The 22,990-nt window shown below is 39.1% G+C and overlaps 1 protein-coding gene across 1 annotated transcript in view; it reads right to left on the bottom strand.

Annotated features, from left to right (window-relative positions):
• Positions 1-3,422: 3,422 nt before the first annotated feature.
• Positions 3,423-22,990, bottom strand: part of CD34 (CD34 molecule) — a 48,003-nt gene continuing 28,435 nt past the window's right edge. Inside the window, exons 3-8 of the mRNA XM_042466096.1 lie at positions 22,394-22,650; positions 21,108-21,182; positions 13,886-14,018; positions 11,520-11,572; positions 8,841-9,005; positions 3,423-4,946 (exon numbers count right to left, since the gene is read on the bottom strand). Coding sequence (XP_042322030.1) covers positions 4,755-4,946; positions 8,841-9,005; positions 11,520-11,572; positions 13,886-14,018; positions 21,108-21,182; positions 22,394-22,650 — 875 coding nt within the window. The 3' untranslated portion in view covers positions 3,423-4,754. The remainder of the gene's footprint in view (positions 4,947-8,840; positions 9,006-11,519; positions 11,573-13,885; positions 14,019-21,107; positions 21,183-22,393; positions 22,651-22,990) is intronic.

The following is a 22,990-nucleotide window of genomic DNA, read 5'->3' as shown; positions in this document are numbered from 1 at the left end:
GACAGGGAAAGTTAAAGACCTTGTAAAACTACAAATCTCAGGATTCCATAAAATAGATTTACAGCACTTAAAGTGGTGTCAAACTACATTATTTCTACATGTTGATGCACCTTGTTTGCTGTTCTGCCTCACTCATCATTTGTTTAAATTTTATTAATCTATATAGTACAAAATACACTCACTTACAATCATTTGTTGATCTGCCAAAGACAGAGAAAACTCCATCTCTCCACTCTGCTGCTTAAGATTCCTTGACTGGAAAGACATGGATTGAATCTGGAATTCTCTACCTTTATGATCTCTCTAACTTGAAATGTTACTTGTATAAAATGGGATGACAATCAAATCTGACTAAAACCACCCGATTAGAACAATACTTAGCTAACTGTTTTTCATGCATGCAGCAACAGGTTTGCACAACATTATTCTTCCCAGTTCCTTTAAATGAGGAACCAACCTCTTGTCCTTAAATACACACACACACACACACACACACACACACACACACACGCGCACACACAAGCACACACACACAGAAGAGGGAGTGTGTCTAAATCCATATGGGATAAAACACTGAATTGCTTCTGTTATGTTCTCATGGAAATAGAGAAACAATTAGGGATTGAACAGAGTTAAATTGTTATCACCATGACTTTCAAAAGCCAGAGATTAAGCTGGAATTTTTACAAGGAAGAAATGAATGTAGGTTGATAAGAAAAGAGTAATAGGGCCTTCAGTGTTGCCTTTGCCAAATTGGACTGTGTTTACACACTTGGGAAAAACTTCCTGCAGCTAGGAGTACAGCCTTTCCGGACTGGAGTTCTCTTATGTTTTGCACCTCTGCTGGCACAATGTCTTGTATTTCCTTTGGCTTCTGACAGTTTGGGAACAGCCTTTGTTTTCTTACCCTGTTATAGATCAGGGCGTGCATATATATATATATTCTGGTCTAGAAAGTAGCCAGAGGAGGGACAATGTTGTGTCAAAAGGTTCACTAATTAGGAACTATACTTATCTTCCCACAATTACCTTATTTTCAGCCTTAATTTCTGGAACATGTTAATTTGTTCAATAGCAGTTCCTAAATGCCTTTCATTAAGATTTGCATTAGGGTCAGCATAAATCAGAAAAGACTTGACGGCACACAACAACAAATTATTTAGGGATGTTGTCTTCTATAATTCCCCCATTAGCAATATGGATAGCAAGTAAGTGGATGGGTTGGACAGGTAAATGTGTGGAGGAAGAGTGAAGAAGTATATCCTACAATCCCAGGAATCCCAGGGGCAATGCAACACAGGAAAATCCTGCATTTTTGCAGTAACTCAAATGGAACGAGGGCTGGAAAGAGCACCATAGCTGCACTGCTATAGCTTGGCGGCTTCCCTGTTGGTTTCGGTGGACCTCTCAGCAGTTTTCAATACTATTGGCCATGGCATTGTGAGTTGCCTCTCTGGTATAGGGCTTGGAGGTACTGTTCTATGGTGGATCCATTCCCTCTTGGAGGAGCACTTTCAAAGGATAGTGTGGGAGGGGATTCCGCGACTCTTTGGCTAACTGCCTGTGGAACCCCACAGGGTTCACTCTTGTTCCCTATGCTATTTAACATGTGCATGAAATGTAATTTTTTTCTTACATCTGGAGGGTGTGGAACCCTCCAAACATAGTGGAAGCACAATCCCTGCTCCCTAGAGGCTATTTTGAGGCATTTTTGAGCAATAAAAAAACTGCAAACAAATTTGAAAAAATATATAAATTTTTGACCCAGGGAGACGTACTGACACAAAAATGACCCCGGGGGCCCTATTGGCCCACACATTGCCATGCCTTTTCTATATCTTAGGATCTGACACTACAGCCAAAGGACCCTGCATTGCAACACATGCATTGAGGCGAAGCTCCAGATATTTGATAAAACACGGATAATGATTTAATGGAGCCCTGGTGGCACAGTGGTGAAATGCTAGTACTGCAGCCACAAGGTTGTGCATTCAATGTCAGACAGGGCTCCAAGGTCCACTCAGCCTTTCATTCTTTCATAGTTTGGTAAAATGAGTACTCAGCTTGTTGGGGGCAATTAGTTTACAGATTGTAAATTGGTTAGAGAGTGCTGAGTTCACTGATAAGTGGTATAGAAATATACATGCTGGTTAATAATGGTTAAGTATTGATATAGGGAGGGATGAAGATAATGAAAGGTTTAATCAACTGTAAACTATAGGGGTTGGAAGTTTAAGAGTTTTTTGGTTTCCTTTCTACAAAAGCTATGTTTAACAATGGTGGTGAGTGGGTGGGGTGGTGGTACTTTGTATTTTTTTCTTTTTCTTCTCTTTTTTCCCTTTCTTTTCTTTTTGTTTTAATATGTGGATGTAGTTTCACTAATGTTATTATTGTTAGTTAACAGTGTGTTTATTCATTAATAAAATTATTAAAAAAGAAATATACATGTTGTTGCTATTGTTATAATGCTATAATGGCTGGAAATAAATGGGGCAAACTGTTAGAATTAGCAACCTTTACATACTTGTACTAATTGCTGGTTTGCATGCTTGCTAATTTCCTGTTAGTTTGCTCTTCCTGCATCACTGTAAACTGCAGCAGTTTCCCTCTCTTCTCTTTCCTCCACTGCATCATGTACAGTGGGCCTGCTGTCTTGGTGGGTTAGCCATCCATGGACTCAAGTGTCCACGGATGGCCCAGCCTGATTATTAACAATGGTGGCATGTCCACATGGCTGCACTGACACAGCTGCATACACATCACTGCACACTGATTATAATGGGGCTTGGGCATTGATGTTTTTTTCTTACCTGAGGAGGACTGAAACCCTATGGACAGGAAGGGCGCACTGTAGTTGATTATGAATAATCATTGTAAATAAAACTACTCTGGTATGTTTCATAAAGAAGATCACACTTTTTTTGTGGTAGAGCCCGTATGAACAGGTTGTTCTTTAGCTTTTGCTTTGTCGAACTGATCATTGTGCTTGAGAGATCCACTGTTATCTAATTATTTCTCAACACAAACAAGGATGGAAAAACGCAATCAATTCCACATTATAAGATGTACTACTCAGCAACATGTAGATAGCCTTTATTCTTCTTTTGCATCACTTATCCATGTATCCTTTATCATTACTATAGTTGTGTATTCTTGCATGGTGGGGGGTTCAATTTGAACTCTATGATTCTATGATAATTCATTTTGAAGCCTATTCCTATTTGTGTGTTCTGTATTCTAAAACAACAAATCCCAGATTGGCATTGCACACTAGGGTGGGGAACATACTTTTTAGGATTGAGAAAGAAAGGGGGTAATGGCTATATGAGGTTCAATTGATCCATAGAAATTGAAACACCAGACATGCTTTAAACCTAAAACTTGGGTTATATTTTTAAATGTTTTGAAAGAAATTCAGAAGCTTTAATCAAAAAACAGTTTATTTTATTTACAACACGATCCTATGGAGTTCCTAGGGAGTTCCCCATGGAGTTCAAATACCAGGTAATTAGCTATAGGACTGCACTCTTAGGAGACTTAACAAGCCAATTAATTTAATGGTGACTGATTTGTCCACTGAATTTAATAGAACTAATTTCATCTGGACTGAAGAGAACAGTCTTAAGTCTTTCAGCTTACTTTATATCTAACATCCGGTTGCTCCATAACAGTACTCCCCATTGCTTGTTTTTATATAAACAATAAATTGAAAACAACCCCCCTGGTGAGAAATGTTGAACTGTCAGAGCAAATGAGCAACAACAGTAGTTTCAGGCCAGTTGTTCACTGCAGTCTCATGTTGTTTATGAAGGCTTGCCCTCCATATTCAATAATGTTTTTCAAGTGAAAGTCCACCTCGTCTTTCTGTGCAAAAGCAAATCTAATACAGAATCAAATCTATGTTGTTCAGGGACTGCTAAATGGTATTTCAGAATGTTTTTGAGTTTAATGCAGACATGAGTGCATTTATAGAACAACACACCACAAAAAGCAAGTTTGAGTAGGATGTAACAATGACAAAGGAAACCATTACCTCCATGCCAGTCTCCCCAAACAGCACTAGTGAACCTCCTGAACTCTGACAAGCAAAGCTTCTTTTCCTACTTGGTTTACCTTTTCCGTCTTTTTAGTATGGTGAACTGGTGTAATATATGTAAGAAATGCACCACCATGTACCCAAATGGCAATTCTGATATCCTGAAACCTTAAAAATGTTACTTGAACTAGTATGGGGAACTAGGATGGGTGCATTCTATATGGTCACATATTGGAGCATTCACAGAACTGATTGCTTTTACATGAATCAGCACTTAGAATCACTGATCTCCATCAACATCCTATTGTTCATTAAAATTAGGGATGCTTACACTGAAGAGAATTTCCCTTCACCTAAAAGCATTGGAGCCTTCAAGAAAGTTCCTAAGAATAAAAAATAATAAATCTACTCTAACTTTCCATGTAATATTCCTGTTGGGGACTATTACATTTCATTTTGGTCTGAGACAGAGAGACCCTCCCCCCAAAAGAGTAAAAACAATCTAATCCCATTCAAGTAGCTTGCTAAACAAACAAAAGCACACAGTTAAGTTCTTTGGCAGCTCTTGAAAACGTGTGCCTTAGAATGGGATGTTTTAGCTCTTTGCAGAAAATAAAATGATTATGAATCTGTTTATGACATTCTTGCACCCTAATTCTTCTATACTTCCAATCTGGTCTTTCAAGCCACATTTACAAGGCTTTGGACCACAGACTTTTCACAGTTCAGTATCTGCAACAACATGTGGCCTGGTTGAGTGTCCATTTTTTGAAGTTGGCTGGCTGGTCCCATTTTCCCGAGCCCCTCCGTTGAGATTTGGCTTATCCTGCAGATCAGACTGTTCATGAGAAGCCACAGATATCGCAGGATTGCCATGGCTACCACTTTCTGTGTAATATGGATCTTCACCCTAAATGAAGGAGGCATAAATAATAACAAAATGCAGAGTTAGGCAAGAGCATCTGATGGACAGCACTTTGGTTTAAAGTTCACACAGAATGGGATCAATTATCCTTTTAGTTAGACACTCTCCAGTTAGGGAAATAGGTATGTGATACTGATTTCTGTGAAGAAGAAGACTCACAAACCTGGCTTCTGTGCTATGGGCTCATAAACTGAATGTAAAATTTGTACTAAGTTTTGGATTACATATTTGGTATCTAATATACAAAGAACTAAGTTTAGAACATAGGAAGCTGCCTTGTGGTGAATTAGTTTATTTGTTCATCTCACTCAATATTGTCTACTCTGAGTGGTATCAGTTTTCTAAGGCCAAGATTTTCCCCATCAGCCAATCTTATTAATTGGAAATGCCAACATTGAAACTGGAGCTATCTACACGCAAAATGTGTACTTTATCACTGAGTTATGCTATCTCCCCTTGGACTGTCTGGCTTTTAACCTTTTAATCTTATGACATGATTTGTGTACAATGCTATATGCATCTATGTTTGCTGTCCACAGTATTGTATTGCCAATAGTATTGTTTCTCCCCATATGTTGCAGTGGAAGGATAAATGCATTAAATTTCTTAAAGCTGACCAATTCTTTATAAGGGCTTTATATGAGAGGCTTCATTTGAGGCTTTCAAGGAGTTTAATACATTAGACAACAGGTATTTTTGCCCTTCCACTGGGAATGTATTTTCTCCAAAGTGTGATTTTATTCATTTATATAACTTATGTGAATGGAAAAAGAAAAGTGGATAATCATTTGGCGAACCCCCCCTTCTGTTTTGTAGCCCAACTAAAGCACATTCCAGTAATTGAGAAATGGAGCAATTGGCCATTTCCTAGTTACATTCGGGGTAGTAATGCTATCTCAGTTTCAAAAGAAAATCAGCCTGAGCTTTACAGATTATAGCAAAGCAATAGCAATAAAAATGGATCACTTTTTTTTTTTAAAAAAAATGTGTGTGCCACAGCATTTGGTTGTCCTGACGCATAACCTGTACTCAGGACAAGAGCCTACTGGTGGAGAGAATACAGAGACAGAATAGTTTTCAATTGGCAAGGGGGTCAGGCAAGGCTGCATCTTATCACCCTATCCATTTAACCTGTATGCCAAAAATATATGTAAAGAGGACTGGACTTGGAGGAAGGAACATGAACACTGGAGGAAGGAACATGAACAATTTAAGATATGCAGATAACATCATAATACTAGCAGAAAATAGTGAAGACCTGGAATGATTACTGAAGAAGGTCAAGGAAGAATGTGCAAAGGCAGGTATAATGACCACAGATGGTTTACATAACTTTAAAATAAACTATAGGACATTGAAATAGTTCAAGAGTTTCCATATCTTGGCTCAGTCAGTAATCAGAATGGAGACTGCAGTCAAGAAATCAGTAGAAGACTATGACTTGTAAGGGCAGCTATGAAAGAATTAGATAAAATCCTCAAGTGTAAAGATTTATCATTAAATACTAAAGTTAGGATGGTCCATGCCATTGCATTTCCCATATCAATGTATGATTGTGAAAGTTGGACAGTGAAGATAGCTGATAGGAAGAAAATCAATTAATTTGAGATATGATGCTGGAGAAGTTTTGCGGACACATGGACTGCTAAAATGACAAAAAACAAACAAACAAAAAACAACAACAAAGAGTCCTAGAGCAAATCAGGCCTGAACTCTACCTTGAAACCAAGAGGACTAAACGGAGGCTGTCTTACTTTGGCCATATCATTGGAAAACATGACTCACTGGTAAAGAGAACAATCCTTAGGGAAACAACAGCAGGAAAAGAGGAAGACCACATTCCAGATAGATAGACTCAATCAAAGAAGCCATGGCCCTGATTCTGCAAGATTTGAGTAGGGTGGTTGATGACAGCATATTTGAAGGTCTCTTATACACTGGGTCACCGTGACTTGACAGCAGTTAACAACACCCACTTTCTCAGCCTCAGAAGAAGGCAAAGGCAAACATCTTCTGAAAAAATCTTGTGCAGAAAACCCTAGGATAGGTTCACCTTAGGGTCGCCATAATTTGGAAATGACTTGAAGGCACATAACAACAACAATGCTTTCCAATTAATTGATGGTATATAGAAAGAGTTTTTACCCGAGGTTTGCGGAAATATTATGTAATGAGTGTAGGGGCCCTTGTTCAGATAGAAAAATACTTTGGGGCTCTAGAGATTGCCCCTAAGGGGTGGCAGGAGGCCTCCCTTTTCCTAGCCAGATTGGGGCTGCAACAACCTCATGCTGCAGCCCCAATCCAGCCTCTGGAGGGTACAAAAGGGAGCTGCAAAAAGCGACTCCTTTTTGCGCCCTCCAAAGGATGCCATAGCCACAGCAGTGTGGCTGTATGGTGCTCATCTGGTGCGACATCATCTGGATGCAGTGCTGGAGGCGCACCATGATGCCCTGGAGTGGAGTCAGGATGTCCATTGTCAGGATGCTGCACCCTGACTCTGGCCACAGGCCAGCATTTCTGGCCTGTCCGTATGGGGCCTTTGTCCTCAAATACAGAAAGCATGAGAGTAAGCTTTCAAAAATACACTGGGTTAGAAGCTCTTCGTAAACTGTATTCACTATACTATTTATCAAAAAAGAAGTCATTTCTGACAGGCCTTTGTTCATGCATAGGGCTCATGTTCACAACAACTCAAGTTTTTCACTCACTATCTGACAATGTGAAAGAAATGCAAGAAACTCAATTACTGCCCTGTCTCTGTGGGAGAGGTGTTTTTTTTGTTGTTGTTGAAAATTAAAGGGCAAACTCAGCAGGGATTTTTTTTTTTAAAAAAATGGGATGGGGAAGGGAACTGAAGTAAAAAAGCAGCAGGTGGGGAAAGAAGGAAGTACCTACTCTCCCCTGTCACTTCCCCACTCCATGTTGCTTGATCTTGAAAGCACTTTGTCTTAAAATGGGAAGCCTTCAGGGTAATGTGTAGTTAAGCCAGTTTGTGAGGAATATTTGTATACATGAAAATATTAAATTGTAACAACAGCTAGAGTTGCAGCTGGATCTAACTGAAAAAATGTAAATTTGACATTTCAGAAGGGTTCAAAACAAACAAAAGCGGGGAATAAATAGAAAGTGGACAAACAATTCTATCAAGGAAAAAAAGGATTGTTTTTCTTCACATCCTTTATTGTTAAAATTTGTCTGAATCACAGTACAGCAGAAATACAAGGTGAGTGTATAAACCTGGATTTAAAGCATAATGAGGTGGATGAAATATGATTCCTTATTGAAGAGTATTTGAGTTACACATGTTTATGGCTAAGTAAACAGTAATGAAACTGGAAATAGTAGTGACATATTTTCAATAAATGAATAACCTATGTTAACCTGGAAAAAAAGAAAAAAAAAAGAAAAGAGGATTGCATCTCATTTATTCCACATCTAGGATGTAGGAGATTATCACACAGCAATTCACCCACAGGATAGATGCAGGATTTCTCCACGTTTGAAAAACTGCATGAGAATCCTGGAGAAGCTCGAATTGCATATGGGTTGCATATTGCTTGTCTACAGGACAGGACGGTAAAATCCGTCTTTGACTTTTAAATCCAATGTCTATCTTGTGGTCAAATTGCTGTGTGATAATCTCCATAGCTTGGTTGTCTCTCAAACAGTCACTGGCTCTTCAACTTCCCTGGCTTAACAAGATGGATTTATTGTCATAAAATTAGACTTTTCTTTCCATTTCCCCTGAATCCCATGAGCAGACACTGTATTTGGAAGCATTAGGCTATCGGGATTTATAGAAAGTTTCTGTCATTGTCTTTCACATTTCTATCAATCTTGGGCATCTCTCCACTTGTTTTGCCATCTATAAGCACTGACCAGCCTCTCTCCCATGGGGCTCCAGCTCCGTCGTTTCATAAGGTGGTATCCAGCCAATCCCAGAAATGCTAGCAGTAATCCAGAGGTGACCAAGGCAATAAGAGTCTTCCGAGAATAGTCTTTGTGACTCTCAATGTTCTCCTGTTTGTGGGCTTTTATCCCCGCCTGGAAAAATAGAAATCAGAACCAAAATAGTCTTAAACAGGAAACATAGGCTGTTCTGTTTTTACCCAAGATATTTAATTCAGTTTCTTTTTCAGTTTTCATCTGAGGAAGGATGGAGGCAGAGAGGGGACAGACAAATGTGGATAATGTTTCCAGGTCCAAAATTCAAACTCGCCATTAAGGTAATAACTTTTTGTTTGCTTTGTTTGTTTCTTTGTAATAACTTTTTATTATGCTATCTCTTCCTCCAGATCCCTTCACTAGAGAAGACCTCGAAAAAAGTACAGGGAAAGAAGCAGTGGCTGGGAAAAACAGAATGTCTGTTCCTCCATGCAAAAGACTTGTTCTTAAAGCCTTTATGTTTCCATCATCTGTTGAAGTTTTCATCTGTGAAATGTTGAGGGGCCAGGGGTGTCAACTGTGACTTGCTCAGGCACATGCACTCTGGAGGCAGCACTTACCCACTTCCATTGCTCAATGCACTTGGTCTGACACCAGTGCTCTCCAGTAGAGAAATCTAAATAGCTCATGAACTTACAACTCTCAGGATTCTGAAGGAAGGACCCATGACAGTTAAAGTGCTGTATCAGAGTGCTATATAGGGGTAATTTGAAAGAAGTCTAGAGTGCTATATTGTGGTAGTTGGAAAGGCGTGTTAATAGGATAAACTTATTTTTAAAGATATGAGAACATATGGACACAAAGAGGAGAATGAGACACTGGAGAGCCATGGTGGTATTTAAACATTTTGTTTTGTGTTATTTTTTTGATGAAAACTGATTAACTGAAATGGCATTTAACCAGTCAGAGAAGATTTCCTTAGATGTGAATAAGCGCCACATGTGAATGCTTTTTACAAAAATTATAAGAGGCCAGTTTAATTTAAAGGTATCCAGTGTCTTGTTTAATTTGGTTTGGAAGTAATGGAGACTGAGAATATCAGGATCCAGCTACAGAGATAGGTAACAGTAGGGTATCCTTCCTTTTGGGGCAAATTTCAGTTTTGAGGATGGAGGGCTGAAATTAAACCCGGAATATATCACATGGGAATTGGTGAAATCTTAATCCTCTGCAGTCTGCACTGTACTTGATCCCTTCACCTGCTTCCTTTGATTTTAAAAACAACAACATAAGGCAATACTGACCATAGGTTTCCACTGCCATGTTTAATTGGACCTCCACCAGACATGAGCCAATGCTGAAAATTTTACAGCGCTTAACCCATAATCTGTGCTAGATTATTTTTAACTGTAAAAAAGTCTCCTAAGAACCTTTTCACATAATCTGCAAGAATCAGTATGGAATTAGAAAGTGGGCACTGCTAAATGCTTTGTTTTGGTGTTTGTTTGTTTTTTAAATAACCATCCAGATCTCTGTTTTGGGATTTTTAATTTCCCTTGCTAAACTGACACCCTTGTGTGTAAAAGACCCTTAGGGCTCACAATTTCCAATTTCCTGCACCACACCCAATTTTTCATGATCCCCAACAGTTTCTTTTAACCCTTGACAAGAGCCTTGCTTCTCTGAGATTTACTGCATGACAACCCCAATAGCCATGGGCCCATTTAGCTTTTCAGTGCTATTTTTACAGGTGCCTGGAGTCCAGTTTTACAGGCAGAGAGCTGCATCACTGGAGGCTAGTGAGGAGTAATTAATTAATGTATGATCATGCTTTGAGGATGTAAAGTGCCAAAAAGTGATGTAAATTTCAACTGGGGACCCTTATTAGAAATACAGTACTACAGGCCTAGAAACATAATTGGCCAATCTGCTACAGCATGCACTATTACATTTTGAAAATAATTCTGAATTTAGAGGTGATAACTGCAGAATACTGTAGCATAGCCATTGAATATATTTATATATGTTTCATTTATGTAATAGGATATGTATAAAAAATGCAACCTCCCTCCCTCCCCTTTTCCAACTCTCACACACTCTATATTGCATGTATATGCAAATTATATGTAGATGCCAGAGACATGGCTATGTTAGTATGGAATATCAGCATACAAGGGGGTCTTGTAGCACTTTTGAGACTGAGTTGTAGCACTGGCTTTGGTAGATTTCCATCTGAGGATATAGACTTGGGCTGCATCTGCACTGCAGAAATAATACAGTTTGACACCACTTTAATTGCCATAGCTCAGTGCTATAGAATTCTAGGAACTGAAGTTTGTTGTGGCATCAGAGCATTCTGACAGAGAAGGCTAAATGTCTCATAAAACTACAATTCCCAGAATTCCATAGCACTGAGCCATGGCAGTTAAAATATTGTCAAACTGGATTATTTCTGCAGTGTGTATGCAACCTAAGTCTAAGAAAACTCCTTTTGCTTAGTTAGTCTCAAAGTTGCTACAAGATCCCTTTACATATATATAGATGTACAATGTCTTGTACATGAGTGTACGAAAGAGGAGAAAGCAAAGAAAACATAGATAGGTTTCCTGTGTTTTGAATGCCCAGCCAGAGGGTGAACTGGAAAAACCTGATTTTCAAGTTTCTCTAAATTACCTTCTGCAAATCATGGCTCTTCTCTTCTAGAACCTTATCCAATGTGTCTGTGCCTGCAGTTTCCAAAACAACCAGAAGATGGAATAATTAAACAACAAAACTGGTATCCATTTTTTTCTTTGTTATCATTTATTACAAAAACTGAAAGAGGCTATGAGGCCATCAACCATCCTCCTATCTGAAACTTTTCTATATGAAACATTTTTGTACCTGTTTTTCTTTCCCATGCAAAAGATTGGCTTTTATATTACAAACTGCTATTCTGGGCAACTGAAACCAAATGAAGCAAGAACTGCTTTAAGCTGCATGTTTGAAAATGCCCATAGTCTTTTTTTTTTTTTTCAGAAGGACATGTAAAATTCATGATGAATTATCAAGGTACTTATAAAAAACAACAACTGGAAGGGAGTATAGAGGGACGAAAGTGCTTGCTCATAACATTTACAGCCATCAGCCAATTTTAAATGAATATTAGGATTTGTTGTACTCTGTGCTAGGCATGAGATATTGGTTGGGAAACATGATTGAGGCAATTCAGTGCCTCATTTTGTAGGATGTTATGTTTCAAGACAGGTGATGCCACTGAGAAGTAACACATATGGAGAAAAACTAATATACTCTGGGATTATTTATTTTTAATAATTCATTTGAAGTAGTTATTTATTCAAAGTACTTTACTTTAAGCCCTTCTAAGGCAGTTTACCACAGATAATTAGTATCATATATATAGTGAGAACATTGTATTACAGTGGATTGAGTAATAAATTTTGATGATGTTGATGATAGTAAGAGTATTACGTCTCTAAAAGATTTATATTTATTTGCAATACTTCCAGTGCAGGCCTGAATTATCGTTCTTTTATCCACCAGCATCTAATCCATTGTATTTTGTCTTTCCACAGAAGTCAAACTGAAACCATATGTCCCCCATCCTAGGTCAACTTTGGATGGACCAGCATCTCAGGACATGAAACATTGTTGCAGGGATGAAAATATTTTGAATTTGAACAGCATGTTGTTGATGGATCTCAAGGCTTAGCCTTTTGTTTTCAGTATTCGTGATGAAGAGAAAGGATCTCACGATGAGAACTCTTCCTTGAAAGTATGGCCCGTTACAGACGGGCTAAAAAGTACGCACGGAGCGCGTACTAGGGTTAAAACGGGGCGGTGCACAAAATGGCAGCGGCCATTCCACACGGCCGACGCCATCGATACGTGACAACCGTGCCGCCTCCAAACGAGGTGGTGCGGTTGTGACGTATTGGGGTCGCGGCAGGGCGCCTAGGGCGCCCTTTCCACAACTCCGGAAGGAGCTCCGTTTCGGAGCTCCTTCCTGGTTTGGTCCGCTGGGCGCAGCCTTCAGACAGCTGTGCCCAGTGGACCAAAGGAGAAAGGGGCCAAACAGCCCTTTTCTCCTTCTCCCCGCTGCTGCGGGGTGTCCTTGGGGCTTGAAGCCCCAAGGACACCCCTTTACAGGCTGCGGGGAAGGGGCCTTTTGCCGCTTCCCCGCAGCCCGGAAAGTGGCGGATCGGGGCTTCAGCGGCTGCCGCTCTGCCCACTGAGGCCCCGATCCAGCGGGGAAAGGTGTGCCTACAGGCCACCCCAAAGGGGCGGTCTGTAACGCGCCTATATTTCCTGTGTCTTGTGTTCTTATGTCAAGGAAGAAAGTGTCTTCCTTGAAAATGTATATTTCTTATTTATAAGATTTTTTTTTAAATGATGTATTCTTTGCAATTGCAGTTGATGTATTGTGGTTAATTACATCACCTGCACTGTTCCTCATAACATCACCCTTGTAACATCACTACGGCTCACCTCCCAGTGCCAACATGAGGAGTCCTCCTTTATGGCTCATGTTTTGGCTCTGAAATCTTAGGGTCTGTGATAGTTCCGTTTATAGCTTAAACTGTCTTGACATTCTCTTTCTCCAAATCCTTCTCATCTGAATGGCAGGCAGTTATTAAACATGGTGCTGGATTAAGGCAGAATGGAAGGGTATCTTCTTCTTTTACTTATAGCTTCAGCAATGGTAGCTGGAAGGAAGGCTCTCAGCAGGAATTCCATGCAGGCTCAATGGAGGGATGCCTGACTGCTGCTTCCTCTGGTAGCCTCAGCAATATTACTTTCTTAGCACCTCGACCCAACACTCACTCACAGTATTGGCACTCATAAAGGCACACAGACACACAACACTAACCACTCCAAAGGTAGAGAATCATGTTGAGTCAAAGCACATTCAAACATGAAACACCCAAACTGAAAAAAACCACTCAGCCAAAGCTATCTGTACAAAAAATCAGGGTCTTTTAAAAACAAAACAAAACACCTTATTTGTTATAAATGTTATATAAATTGTCTCAACTGACCTTTATCACTAACATGAACCAAGAGTATGCACTTTTTATTCACATCGGATTTTGCCAGTTGGATGTGGCACGTATCATTTGTTGCACAAAGCGCCTTTCCCAGTGGCTCTCTTTTCTGCTTTATAAACTGTTCCTGCAAGAAGCCAGAAAAAAAGAGGGGGGGGGGAAATCAAACAAATTTTATCTTCAGATCTCATTTATTATATCTGTATCAATATCAGTTAGGAAATTGACTAGCACAGGTTTCTCTGTAGCTCAAAATCTTTCTGAAGTGAAGCAGCTCAATTCTTTCTTACAGCTGTCAGTTGTATGTCTGCCTGATGACCAGAAAATGATACAGTACTGTGTCTGGGAAACTATTATCATTTAGAAAAGTTTGATAAGAAATTGAAGAGCCAGGGACAACAGCTCAGTCACTAGAGGCTATGGTCCTGACTATGAATGCCACAGATATGCATTCCGTGTTTCATTCAGTGGTATGATTTGCCTTAAGTGTGAAAAGGAATATTGCATAATTTTGCATTCTTGGTGTGTGTTGTATCTGGTGCATGTCATTTTTATTATTAATAGCAAATGAGAGGGAACGGCATGGCTTAGATCTTAGGGGAGACTATGCTTTAGACCAGTGAGTCCCAAATTTTGGTCCTCCGGATGTCTTGGCCTTCACCTCCCAGAATTTCTGACCATTGGTCAAACTAACTAGGGTTTCTGGGAATTGAAGTTCAAACCTAAGTTTGAGAAACACTGCTTTATACTGAGATGGCAACTGTGACTTTTGAATATTTTTTTACTACAAGCCCATGTAACCTCACTACTGATTATGTTGTTTAGGGAGTTCTGGACCAAAAAACTTCTGAAGGGCCACAGGCACCCACCACTGTTTTAGAATCTGTTTTATTTGTGTCAGGTAAAAGGCAGTAATAAAAGAGGAAGACTACATTCCAGATGGATAGACTCAATCAAGGAAGCCAAGGACTTAAGACTACAAATCCTGAGGGTGATGATGAGTGTGGTGATGATAGTGTGATCTGGAGGTCTCTCATTCTTGGGGTCTCTATAAATTGAAGTTGACTTCATGGCAGTTAACAACTACAAAGTTTCAGTTGATGTACTGAATCAGGGATCCAATTATTGATAAAATACATGCAAAAAAAGAGAGGAATGTTTGTTGGCAAATTTCATGTCTCTGAATGTCAACAGATATTCTGGGATGAAACACTGATAGGAATGGGGGCTGCAACCAGGAAATCAGAAGAAAATTAAGAATGAGGAGGGCGGCTATGAAAGAACTAGAAAAGATCCTAAAATGAGCATAAAAGTTACAATTATACAAGCCATTGCATTCACTATTACCATGTATGGATGTGAGAACTGGACAGTTAAGAAAGAAGATAGGAAGAAAATTCATCTGAGATGTGGTGCTGGAGAAGAGTGCTGAGGATGCTGTGGATAGCCCAAAAGACAAACAAATGAGTCTTACAGCAGACCAAGCCAAAAATCTCCATGGAAGCCAAGAAGACAAAACTGAAACTGTCGTACTTTGGACACATCATGAGAAGGTACAACTCATTAGGAAAAGCAACAATGCTAAGAAAGGTGGAGGGAAGTCGAAAAAGAGGAAGGCTGCACACTAGTTAGATGGACTCTATTAAGGTGGTCATGGGTATGAGTTTATAGGAACTAAGAACAGTGGAGGACAGAGAGTCTGGGAAATGTCCCATCCACAGGGTGTATGGGTTGAGATTGACTCAAGGGCAGTTAACAACAACAAATATCAACAGCATTTTTTTTTTTAAAAATGGAGTGAAATTTTCTTAGCCGTGTCCTCTTTAAGAAGTGAAGAGTGAAACAATACAAAGCAACTTTTATTGTTTTGCAGTCATAAGCACCATCTCCTTTTTCATTGTTACTGAGAAGGAGATGAGGGAAATAACAAACAAACGCTTGGCCTTCCTGTTTAGGAAATGCCTTGAGTTTCGCAAGGGATAAAATCTTCCCACACAGAACCTGAAATAAAACTATCCCTTTGCTTCCAACAATTGTGACTTTGGGGTGGGAGGAGATGGGGGAGAAAGTTTGGGGTACTGCAGCTTTTTCCTCCTTTTGGTCAGTTTGTGCGTCAAAAAAGTCAAAGAGGATGCAGCTTCTGGAATCCACTATATACAATTCCTGTTGATTGGGGTCAGGGCCAGACTTTGGTAAAACACAACTAAAAATATACTGGATATTCAAAAGGCACACAGTGCTTTGCTATAGACTTAATTATTCTCATGGAAGGCAGAGTTTATATGCCTAGTATTACTGGTTGAAAACACCTTTTTTTTAAAAAAAAACACTACTGGTAAAAATTCATTTAATGAATTAAGACCTCTTTATGTTGTGTGGGCATTTCTGGGGTTTCTTCAGAAAGTCTTTGTTCCTAGATAAATGTTATATCTGAAATAACTTGTTATAACCATCTCTTGATCAAGAAAGTTCCTTGGAATAATTTTAGCCAATTCCTTAAAAGTGGTTGTTCCAAAGCAAACAGGTAATTTGGACTGATATGAAATATAATGAGAATAACACAGCTAGATAATAACAATAGCGGGATACAGACTGCTCAGAAAGAGTGGTCTGCCACTCCCTCCATTTCCACTGGCAGGCAGCCTCAGCTGCCAAATGGTGAGGCTTCCCGGCGGCAGAAAAAGAACCCGCAAAAAGTGGGTTCTTTTTGCGTCGTGCTTGCGACACCCGAGTGCGCAAATGGTGCACTCGTGATGTCGCCAGCGCGACGAGACATGCGGATACTATGCGTCCATCACGTCAAAATGGCGGCGACCATGTGTACAGGGTGCCACCATTTTGACACCCCTATCATGTGCTAGGGGTGAGGCCAGTATGGACGCTGTGTCCTCGGCCAATCCCTAGCACGTGACGGGGACAGCGCAAAAGCCCGTTTAAATTGGGCCAATATTCCCCTATTTCATTGTTAAGTACAATGAATAGTCCTGTTCATTCCATTGGAAAACCTAGAAAACTGTACAGAGAAAATAGGTACCATATATGAAAATAATGTTATATATTTTTACTGAAAAAAACAGAACAGGTTACTGTCTGAGGTATGTTGTTTTGCTACACAGGTGGTATAGATAATTTGATGTCTGCTGAAGGCTATTCATTTTTGTAGCCCCCCCCCCCAACTTTCTTCTAACAGAGTTCATCTTGGGGATACTCTCAGGAAATTCTGGTGGTCAGAATTAATGATGGTCAAAAGTCTGGTCTTATCCAATAAAATATTCTACACAGAATGGAGTTTATGTGTGTTTAACCTCATAACCTATATTTAAACTCAGATGATAGTATGCCTGCTTAAAAATATGTCAGAGACAGATATTATCTTCATTTTCTAATCATATAAAACTTGTTAAACATAAGTGAGACCTTGCTGTCATGAAAGTTAGTGATGAGAAATCAAACCATCCACAATGTAAGAGGTGAGAGGAACACTAAATATGAAGTTATGTAACTTGTCTGGCATGTCAAAGAGATTCTAATTAATAGCATAGGTGGCATTAAGAACTGATATATCTCAAAATCCAAATGTACCCAATGCTGGAAATCTTGTCAGTCACATACTTTAGGCTCCCCAGAAGGTATATAAAAGCCTAGAAATTATGCTAGAACTCCTTTCATAGCTTGAAAAAACCATGTATTGTACCTATGTGCTAAGGAAGATCTGGTAAAAGGAAAGGAAGATATTGCTTTTGGTGTATCCTTTATAAGGCCTTAACTACTGATGTAGTTTCCATATATCCTTGTTTTATTTACTGAATCTTTCTACTTTATGAGGGTTGACTGTATAACAAAATAGCAGTTTTAGCACTTTCCTGGAAGCAATGATGGATAAAACAGTGTCCTGATGAAGTTTTACATTCTTTTACAAGATCCAGGGCCCAAGTCAAGGGAGCTCTTTTGCAAATATCAGGAAATCCAAGGGAGCTCTTTTGCAAATATCAGGAAAAAGTACCTCTTGACGCAAAAGTAGCATTCACTTATTCAGATCCAGAACCCACCTCTAATTCTAAACTACCATGTGAGCATCATCCCCCATCTCAAACCCATTTACAACATATGCCCAGTCCTTTTACTTTTTAAATTTCCTTGTTCCATGGCTCCCAACCTTCTGCTTTACTTTCTACCTTTTCACCAAGTAATATGTTAAAGAAAGATGGTTGTGACACACTTGAATTTAGTTGAAGACCAATGGTGTAATTACATTGGGGGATTCACTACCACATAATCCAGTGATGGCCTCTACTTCAATCCTCATATGCACAAAGCGGGTGAACAAGTAACCTATTTTACTTCAGGCTGCACTAGTCAGCAGCAATGACTTTTTTTTCCGGGGGGGGGGGGGGCTTCCCCATAATATAAAGCAACCAAAACCTCCCTTTAAGTACAGAATAAAACATTTGTATATCAGGGAGAAATGTCCTAGTCTACCTCATTCCATGTGCATTTATTGTCTGAATGTAGTGAGTTTTATATACAGCTAGGCAACACAAGATAGACAAAAGATTTCCAAACATCATATGATTTAATGCTATCTTCAGCTACACCTGGCTTCTGCAAAATCTTTGTCATAACTTTTTCAACTGTAAAAAATTCAGAATGTTATCTATCACAGAAAATCTTATGCCTGGGAAAATGGAAGGTTCAAAATATAAATCTAATCAAATATTTCCATAGACATTTGTTTGGTTGGAAGAAAAACACTGTTAAGTAGATTTCCCTTCACTGTGGAAAAAACTCTTGAGAGAATGTCAGAGTTTCCTTTGTACTGAACAGAGATATAAAATGCTTTACTGGAAAAGCCCAACAGGAAAATCAAGAAGGTACTCTTGTCCTTTCTGTCTGCTCACAACTCAGACACAGTTATCAGTTCTTTTGAAAACAACAACTGAGACACAATGAACAGCAGTTTGTTTCCCCCAAATAAAGAATAGTGTAGAGAGACGTTTGTAACTCTCATTGACTTACAGCAAATATTTTTAATTACTGAGAGACTTCAGAGCGATAAAGGATGGTAAAGGCATTTCAGTTTATGCCCAAAGTGAGAAAGATAATATGCACTCACACAAAGGCATCAATTAAAAATATTCATACATGTAGGATGGCCCAATAGGATGAAGTAGAATGATCCCAATGCATATTAACTTAAGTAAGCCCCACTGAGTTCAGTGTGATACATTTGCAAGCGGTTTGAACACAGTTTCAACATTTAAGTTTGGGAAAGAATATCCATATATTGGCATAAATTTATGTTTAAAAATATAGACCAAATTTAATTCTGCTTGAAATTATTTTGAATGATAATTTGTTCTTGAATTTCCCAGGTTCCAGTTAGAAAATGTTGGAAATACGATTAAACGGAGAATATGTTGTCCTATCAATTTACATGATCAAGCCATCATCAAGAACATACTCATGGTCAGCACATACTGTCCGATTTAATTAAATATAATGAACATGGATGGTTTACATAATTTTAAAGTACATAATGAAGACATTGAAATAGTTCAAGATCTTCCATACCTTGTCTCAGTCATTAATTAGACTGAAGGTAGCAGTCAAGAAATAAGAAGAAGACAAAGGGGCAAAACAGACCACCTCAAAAGGGCGGCTTCAAGCTGCCCCTTTCAAAGACAGATTGGGGCCACAGCAACCTCATCTTTGAAAAGCCTCTGGATAAGCGTGGCTGGGATCTGGGCTGCATACCTGTTGCATTTGCCTGGACTCCAGCGAGTGCAATAACAACTGGTTTTAAAATTAAGTGTGCCTTTATCCTATCAGGTATATGCTGGTTTAAAAACAATGTGATAATCTTAAAAGGGCAACTATGAAGGAACTAGGCAAGATCCTGAAGGATAAAGATTTATAATTGAATACTAAAGTTAGGATAGTCCATACCATTGTATTTCCCACATCTATGTATAGTTGTGAAAGCTGAATAGTGAAGAAAGTTGATAGGAAGAAAATCTACTCATTTGAAATATGGTGCTGGCAAAGAGTTCTGCTAAAAAGACAAAGAAATGGGTCCTAGAGCAAATCAAGACTGAATTCTTCCTAGAAGCCAAGATGACTAGTTGTACTTTGGCCATATCACAAGAAGGCATGACTCACTAGAAAATGTGATAATGTTTGATAAGACAGAAGGCAGTAGGGAAAGAAAAAGACCAAATTTAAGATGGATAGGCTCAATGAAGAAAGCCACAGCCCTGAATCTGTAAGATCTAAGCAGGGTGGTTGATGACAAGAGTAATTTGTAGGTCTCTCACTCATGGGGCTGTCATAAGTCAAAGATGACTTGATAGCAGTTAACAACAGCAACAACAACTCTGTTATACATGTAATGCACAAAGTTTCCTATTCGTAATGGGACTATGAGTGTGTTTCTAGAGATAAACAGATACAAACAAATATTTAATGTTCAGAAATAAAATTTGACTGGCACAATTAGTGACTACCACCTTCCCACACACCTTCATATGTATATGTCAATGTAAATTCATTTAAGAATTTCAGAACAAATTCAGAATTAGTTACTGAATTCAAGCTTGTTTTCTGCTGCTCCTGAGACTAGGACCCGGAACAATGGATGCAAGCTACAGGAAAAGAGATTCCACCTCAACATTAGGAGGAACCTTCTGACAGTAAGAGCTGTTCAACAGGGGAAAATGCTCCCTCAGAGTGTGGTGGAGTCTTTGGAGGTCTTTAAGCAGAGGCTGGATGGCCAATATTTGAAAACTGTATGTCTTTTTTAGACCCTGTGAAGGACATGTTCCATATCTCCTTGTACCACATTTGACTCTCGTTTTGCACATGGAGGTTCTGTGGAACCTCCACACTCCAGGAAAACCGCTATGGCCAGTTACTGACTAAGCAGGAAGAATGGTAGGATGGATGACCTGGCCACCTGGGAGAAGTGAGCTGATGTTACCACCCTACCACTCCTGGGAGCCCAGGAGAACTAAATTTGAAGACACAAAGATTTCTATTGTGGTATGTAAACAAAAACAAAAATTTTCTCTCAAACCACGAAACAGTCTCAGATTAGCACTACCTTTCCCAAACAGCACCAGACTTCTAGAGCAATAGGTTATCTCCTAAATCCCTTTTCATGTTTCCCACCGTAGCAGGTCCCTTGGTGTTACTTTTGTCTGCCTTGCTTTTTACTTACACATGTGGTGGTTCCATTGAGCTCCAAGCATATGACTTTTGTGTTTGTCACTTCCTTGATATTCATACATGTGAACTGGAAAAGAATTGAAAGAAGAACAAAGTCATGTTGCTAAGAAGAACAGATGCTTCTCTATAACTAATTCTTTTTTTACTAGACTTTACTACCTCATTTGTATGGCCCCCCATCAACATGTTTTATGCTCTCTGTGCAGTTGACAGACTCACTCACAAAAGCACTAATTAAAATGCAACAACAAAGGCAAATAGACACAGAATATTTCTCCTTTTCCAATAGAGGAAAATAAAAATAAATTTATAAACCAGATTATTAGAAATACAGTACAAATCAACTTCTGAAGTAGGAAATATTTACCCAAGCCCACTACTTTCCTAATCACTTTGCAACAATTCAAAATTCTTCATAATTGTAACTGGCAGCTGTTGTAGTCCCCCCCCCCTTTTAAAGATCTCTTTTGTCCCCAAGCAAGTTGCTATGTTGCCATTCAGATATGGATAAAGGATATATAGCTAAATATCACTGAAGGCAGACAATACAGATTCATAGTTTGATGAGGGTTATTTTTTTGGCAGTTTTGAGACTTATTCTACCCAAAATCATACATGGTTTGTTTTGGTTTTTTTGCACAGCATTTTCTGTGTTTGAAATGTCCCTAGGTGAAATCAAGTTAAAGCAGGAAACCACACTCTATGTGGTTTCCTGCATAGAAAGTCCTGTTTACTGTGCAAAAATGTCACATGCAAATTTTGCAAAAAATAAATCCTTAGTAGTATTTGAAAACTACACATATTCTGAAGACTTTCTCATAGTGGCGAGCAAGCTGCTGAAAATAAAATAAATTCTGGCTTCCTTTAAGAATGAAATTAGTCAAGTATTACAGCCCTAGAAGACTGGAGGACAGGCAGCACTGTATCACCTCTTGAATACAGTGGAACACAGTGGAAATATGACAATGAGAAGAGGAGCCAAACAGCATGGTTGAACAGACATGCTTTTAAGACTTAAGCATTACTTGAGGAGGGAGGATCCTCTCAGTCTAGAAACAGGATCATAATTTCAGTTGACAGAGACAATAACAAGGTTGATAGAGAAAAAGACTATGGTACTGCACTTTACAGGCATTTCCCCAAGATGGAAATAGTGTACGACTTAATTAGTAGTTAGGATGGATTATAGGGCTAATCACAGATCTAAAACAATTGGGTGCAATGAAACTCCCTTTCATTGCACCTGAACTAGCTGATGAAATTCTTCACCATTCTTACCATCACATGACTATCCTCAGCTCTGGTTGTGTTAGGTGATGTGGTGACCTCAGATTTTGTCCTCACAGTAGGAACAGATGTTAGAGGTCTTACTGTAGTCAAAGTTTCAGTTGTTTCATTGCTGGTACCATGTGACATATTATGCTGTGTTGGAGATGTCTGCGCTATTCTAACTGTAGGACTGAGTGCTGGTGTGGATGCAGGGCTGCTGTTGCTGTTCTTTTCGGATGGAGTGGAATTTTCCAGTACTAGAGGTACTATAAAGATAAAAAAGAGCACAGAAACATATATGAACAACAGAGATCTCCCAGAACCAAAACCATATCCCTTCTGTTACTGCCAGGCAATAAGAACTTGTCTTAGGCTGCTGCCACACTGCAGAATTAATGCAGTTTGACACTGTTTTAACAGGCATGGCTCCATCCTATGGAATCCTGGGGTGTGTATATCACTAAAAGGATTCTGGCCAAATAGTGTTTAATGCTTCCTTAAGAGCATAGAAGTGCTTAATTGTGTGTGTGTGCGCTAAAAATAATGTGGTTTCAAAACAACAATATTTTAAAAAGGCAAAATTAATTTTTATTACAGTACTATAAT

Source organism: Sceloporus undulatus, chromosome 4 (assembly GCF_019175285.1).
Source record: "Sceloporus undulatus isolate JIND9_A2432 ecotype Alabama chromosome 4, SceUnd_v1.1, whole genome shotgun sequence".
In the NCBI taxonomy this organism is placed as follows: domain Eukaryota; kingdom Metazoa; phylum Chordata; class Lepidosauria; order Squamata; family Phrynosomatidae; genus Sceloporus; species Sceloporus undulatus.
The sequence above is the reverse complement of the archived record's forward strand: the minus strand, read 5'-3'. Positions and strand labels throughout refer to the sequence as shown.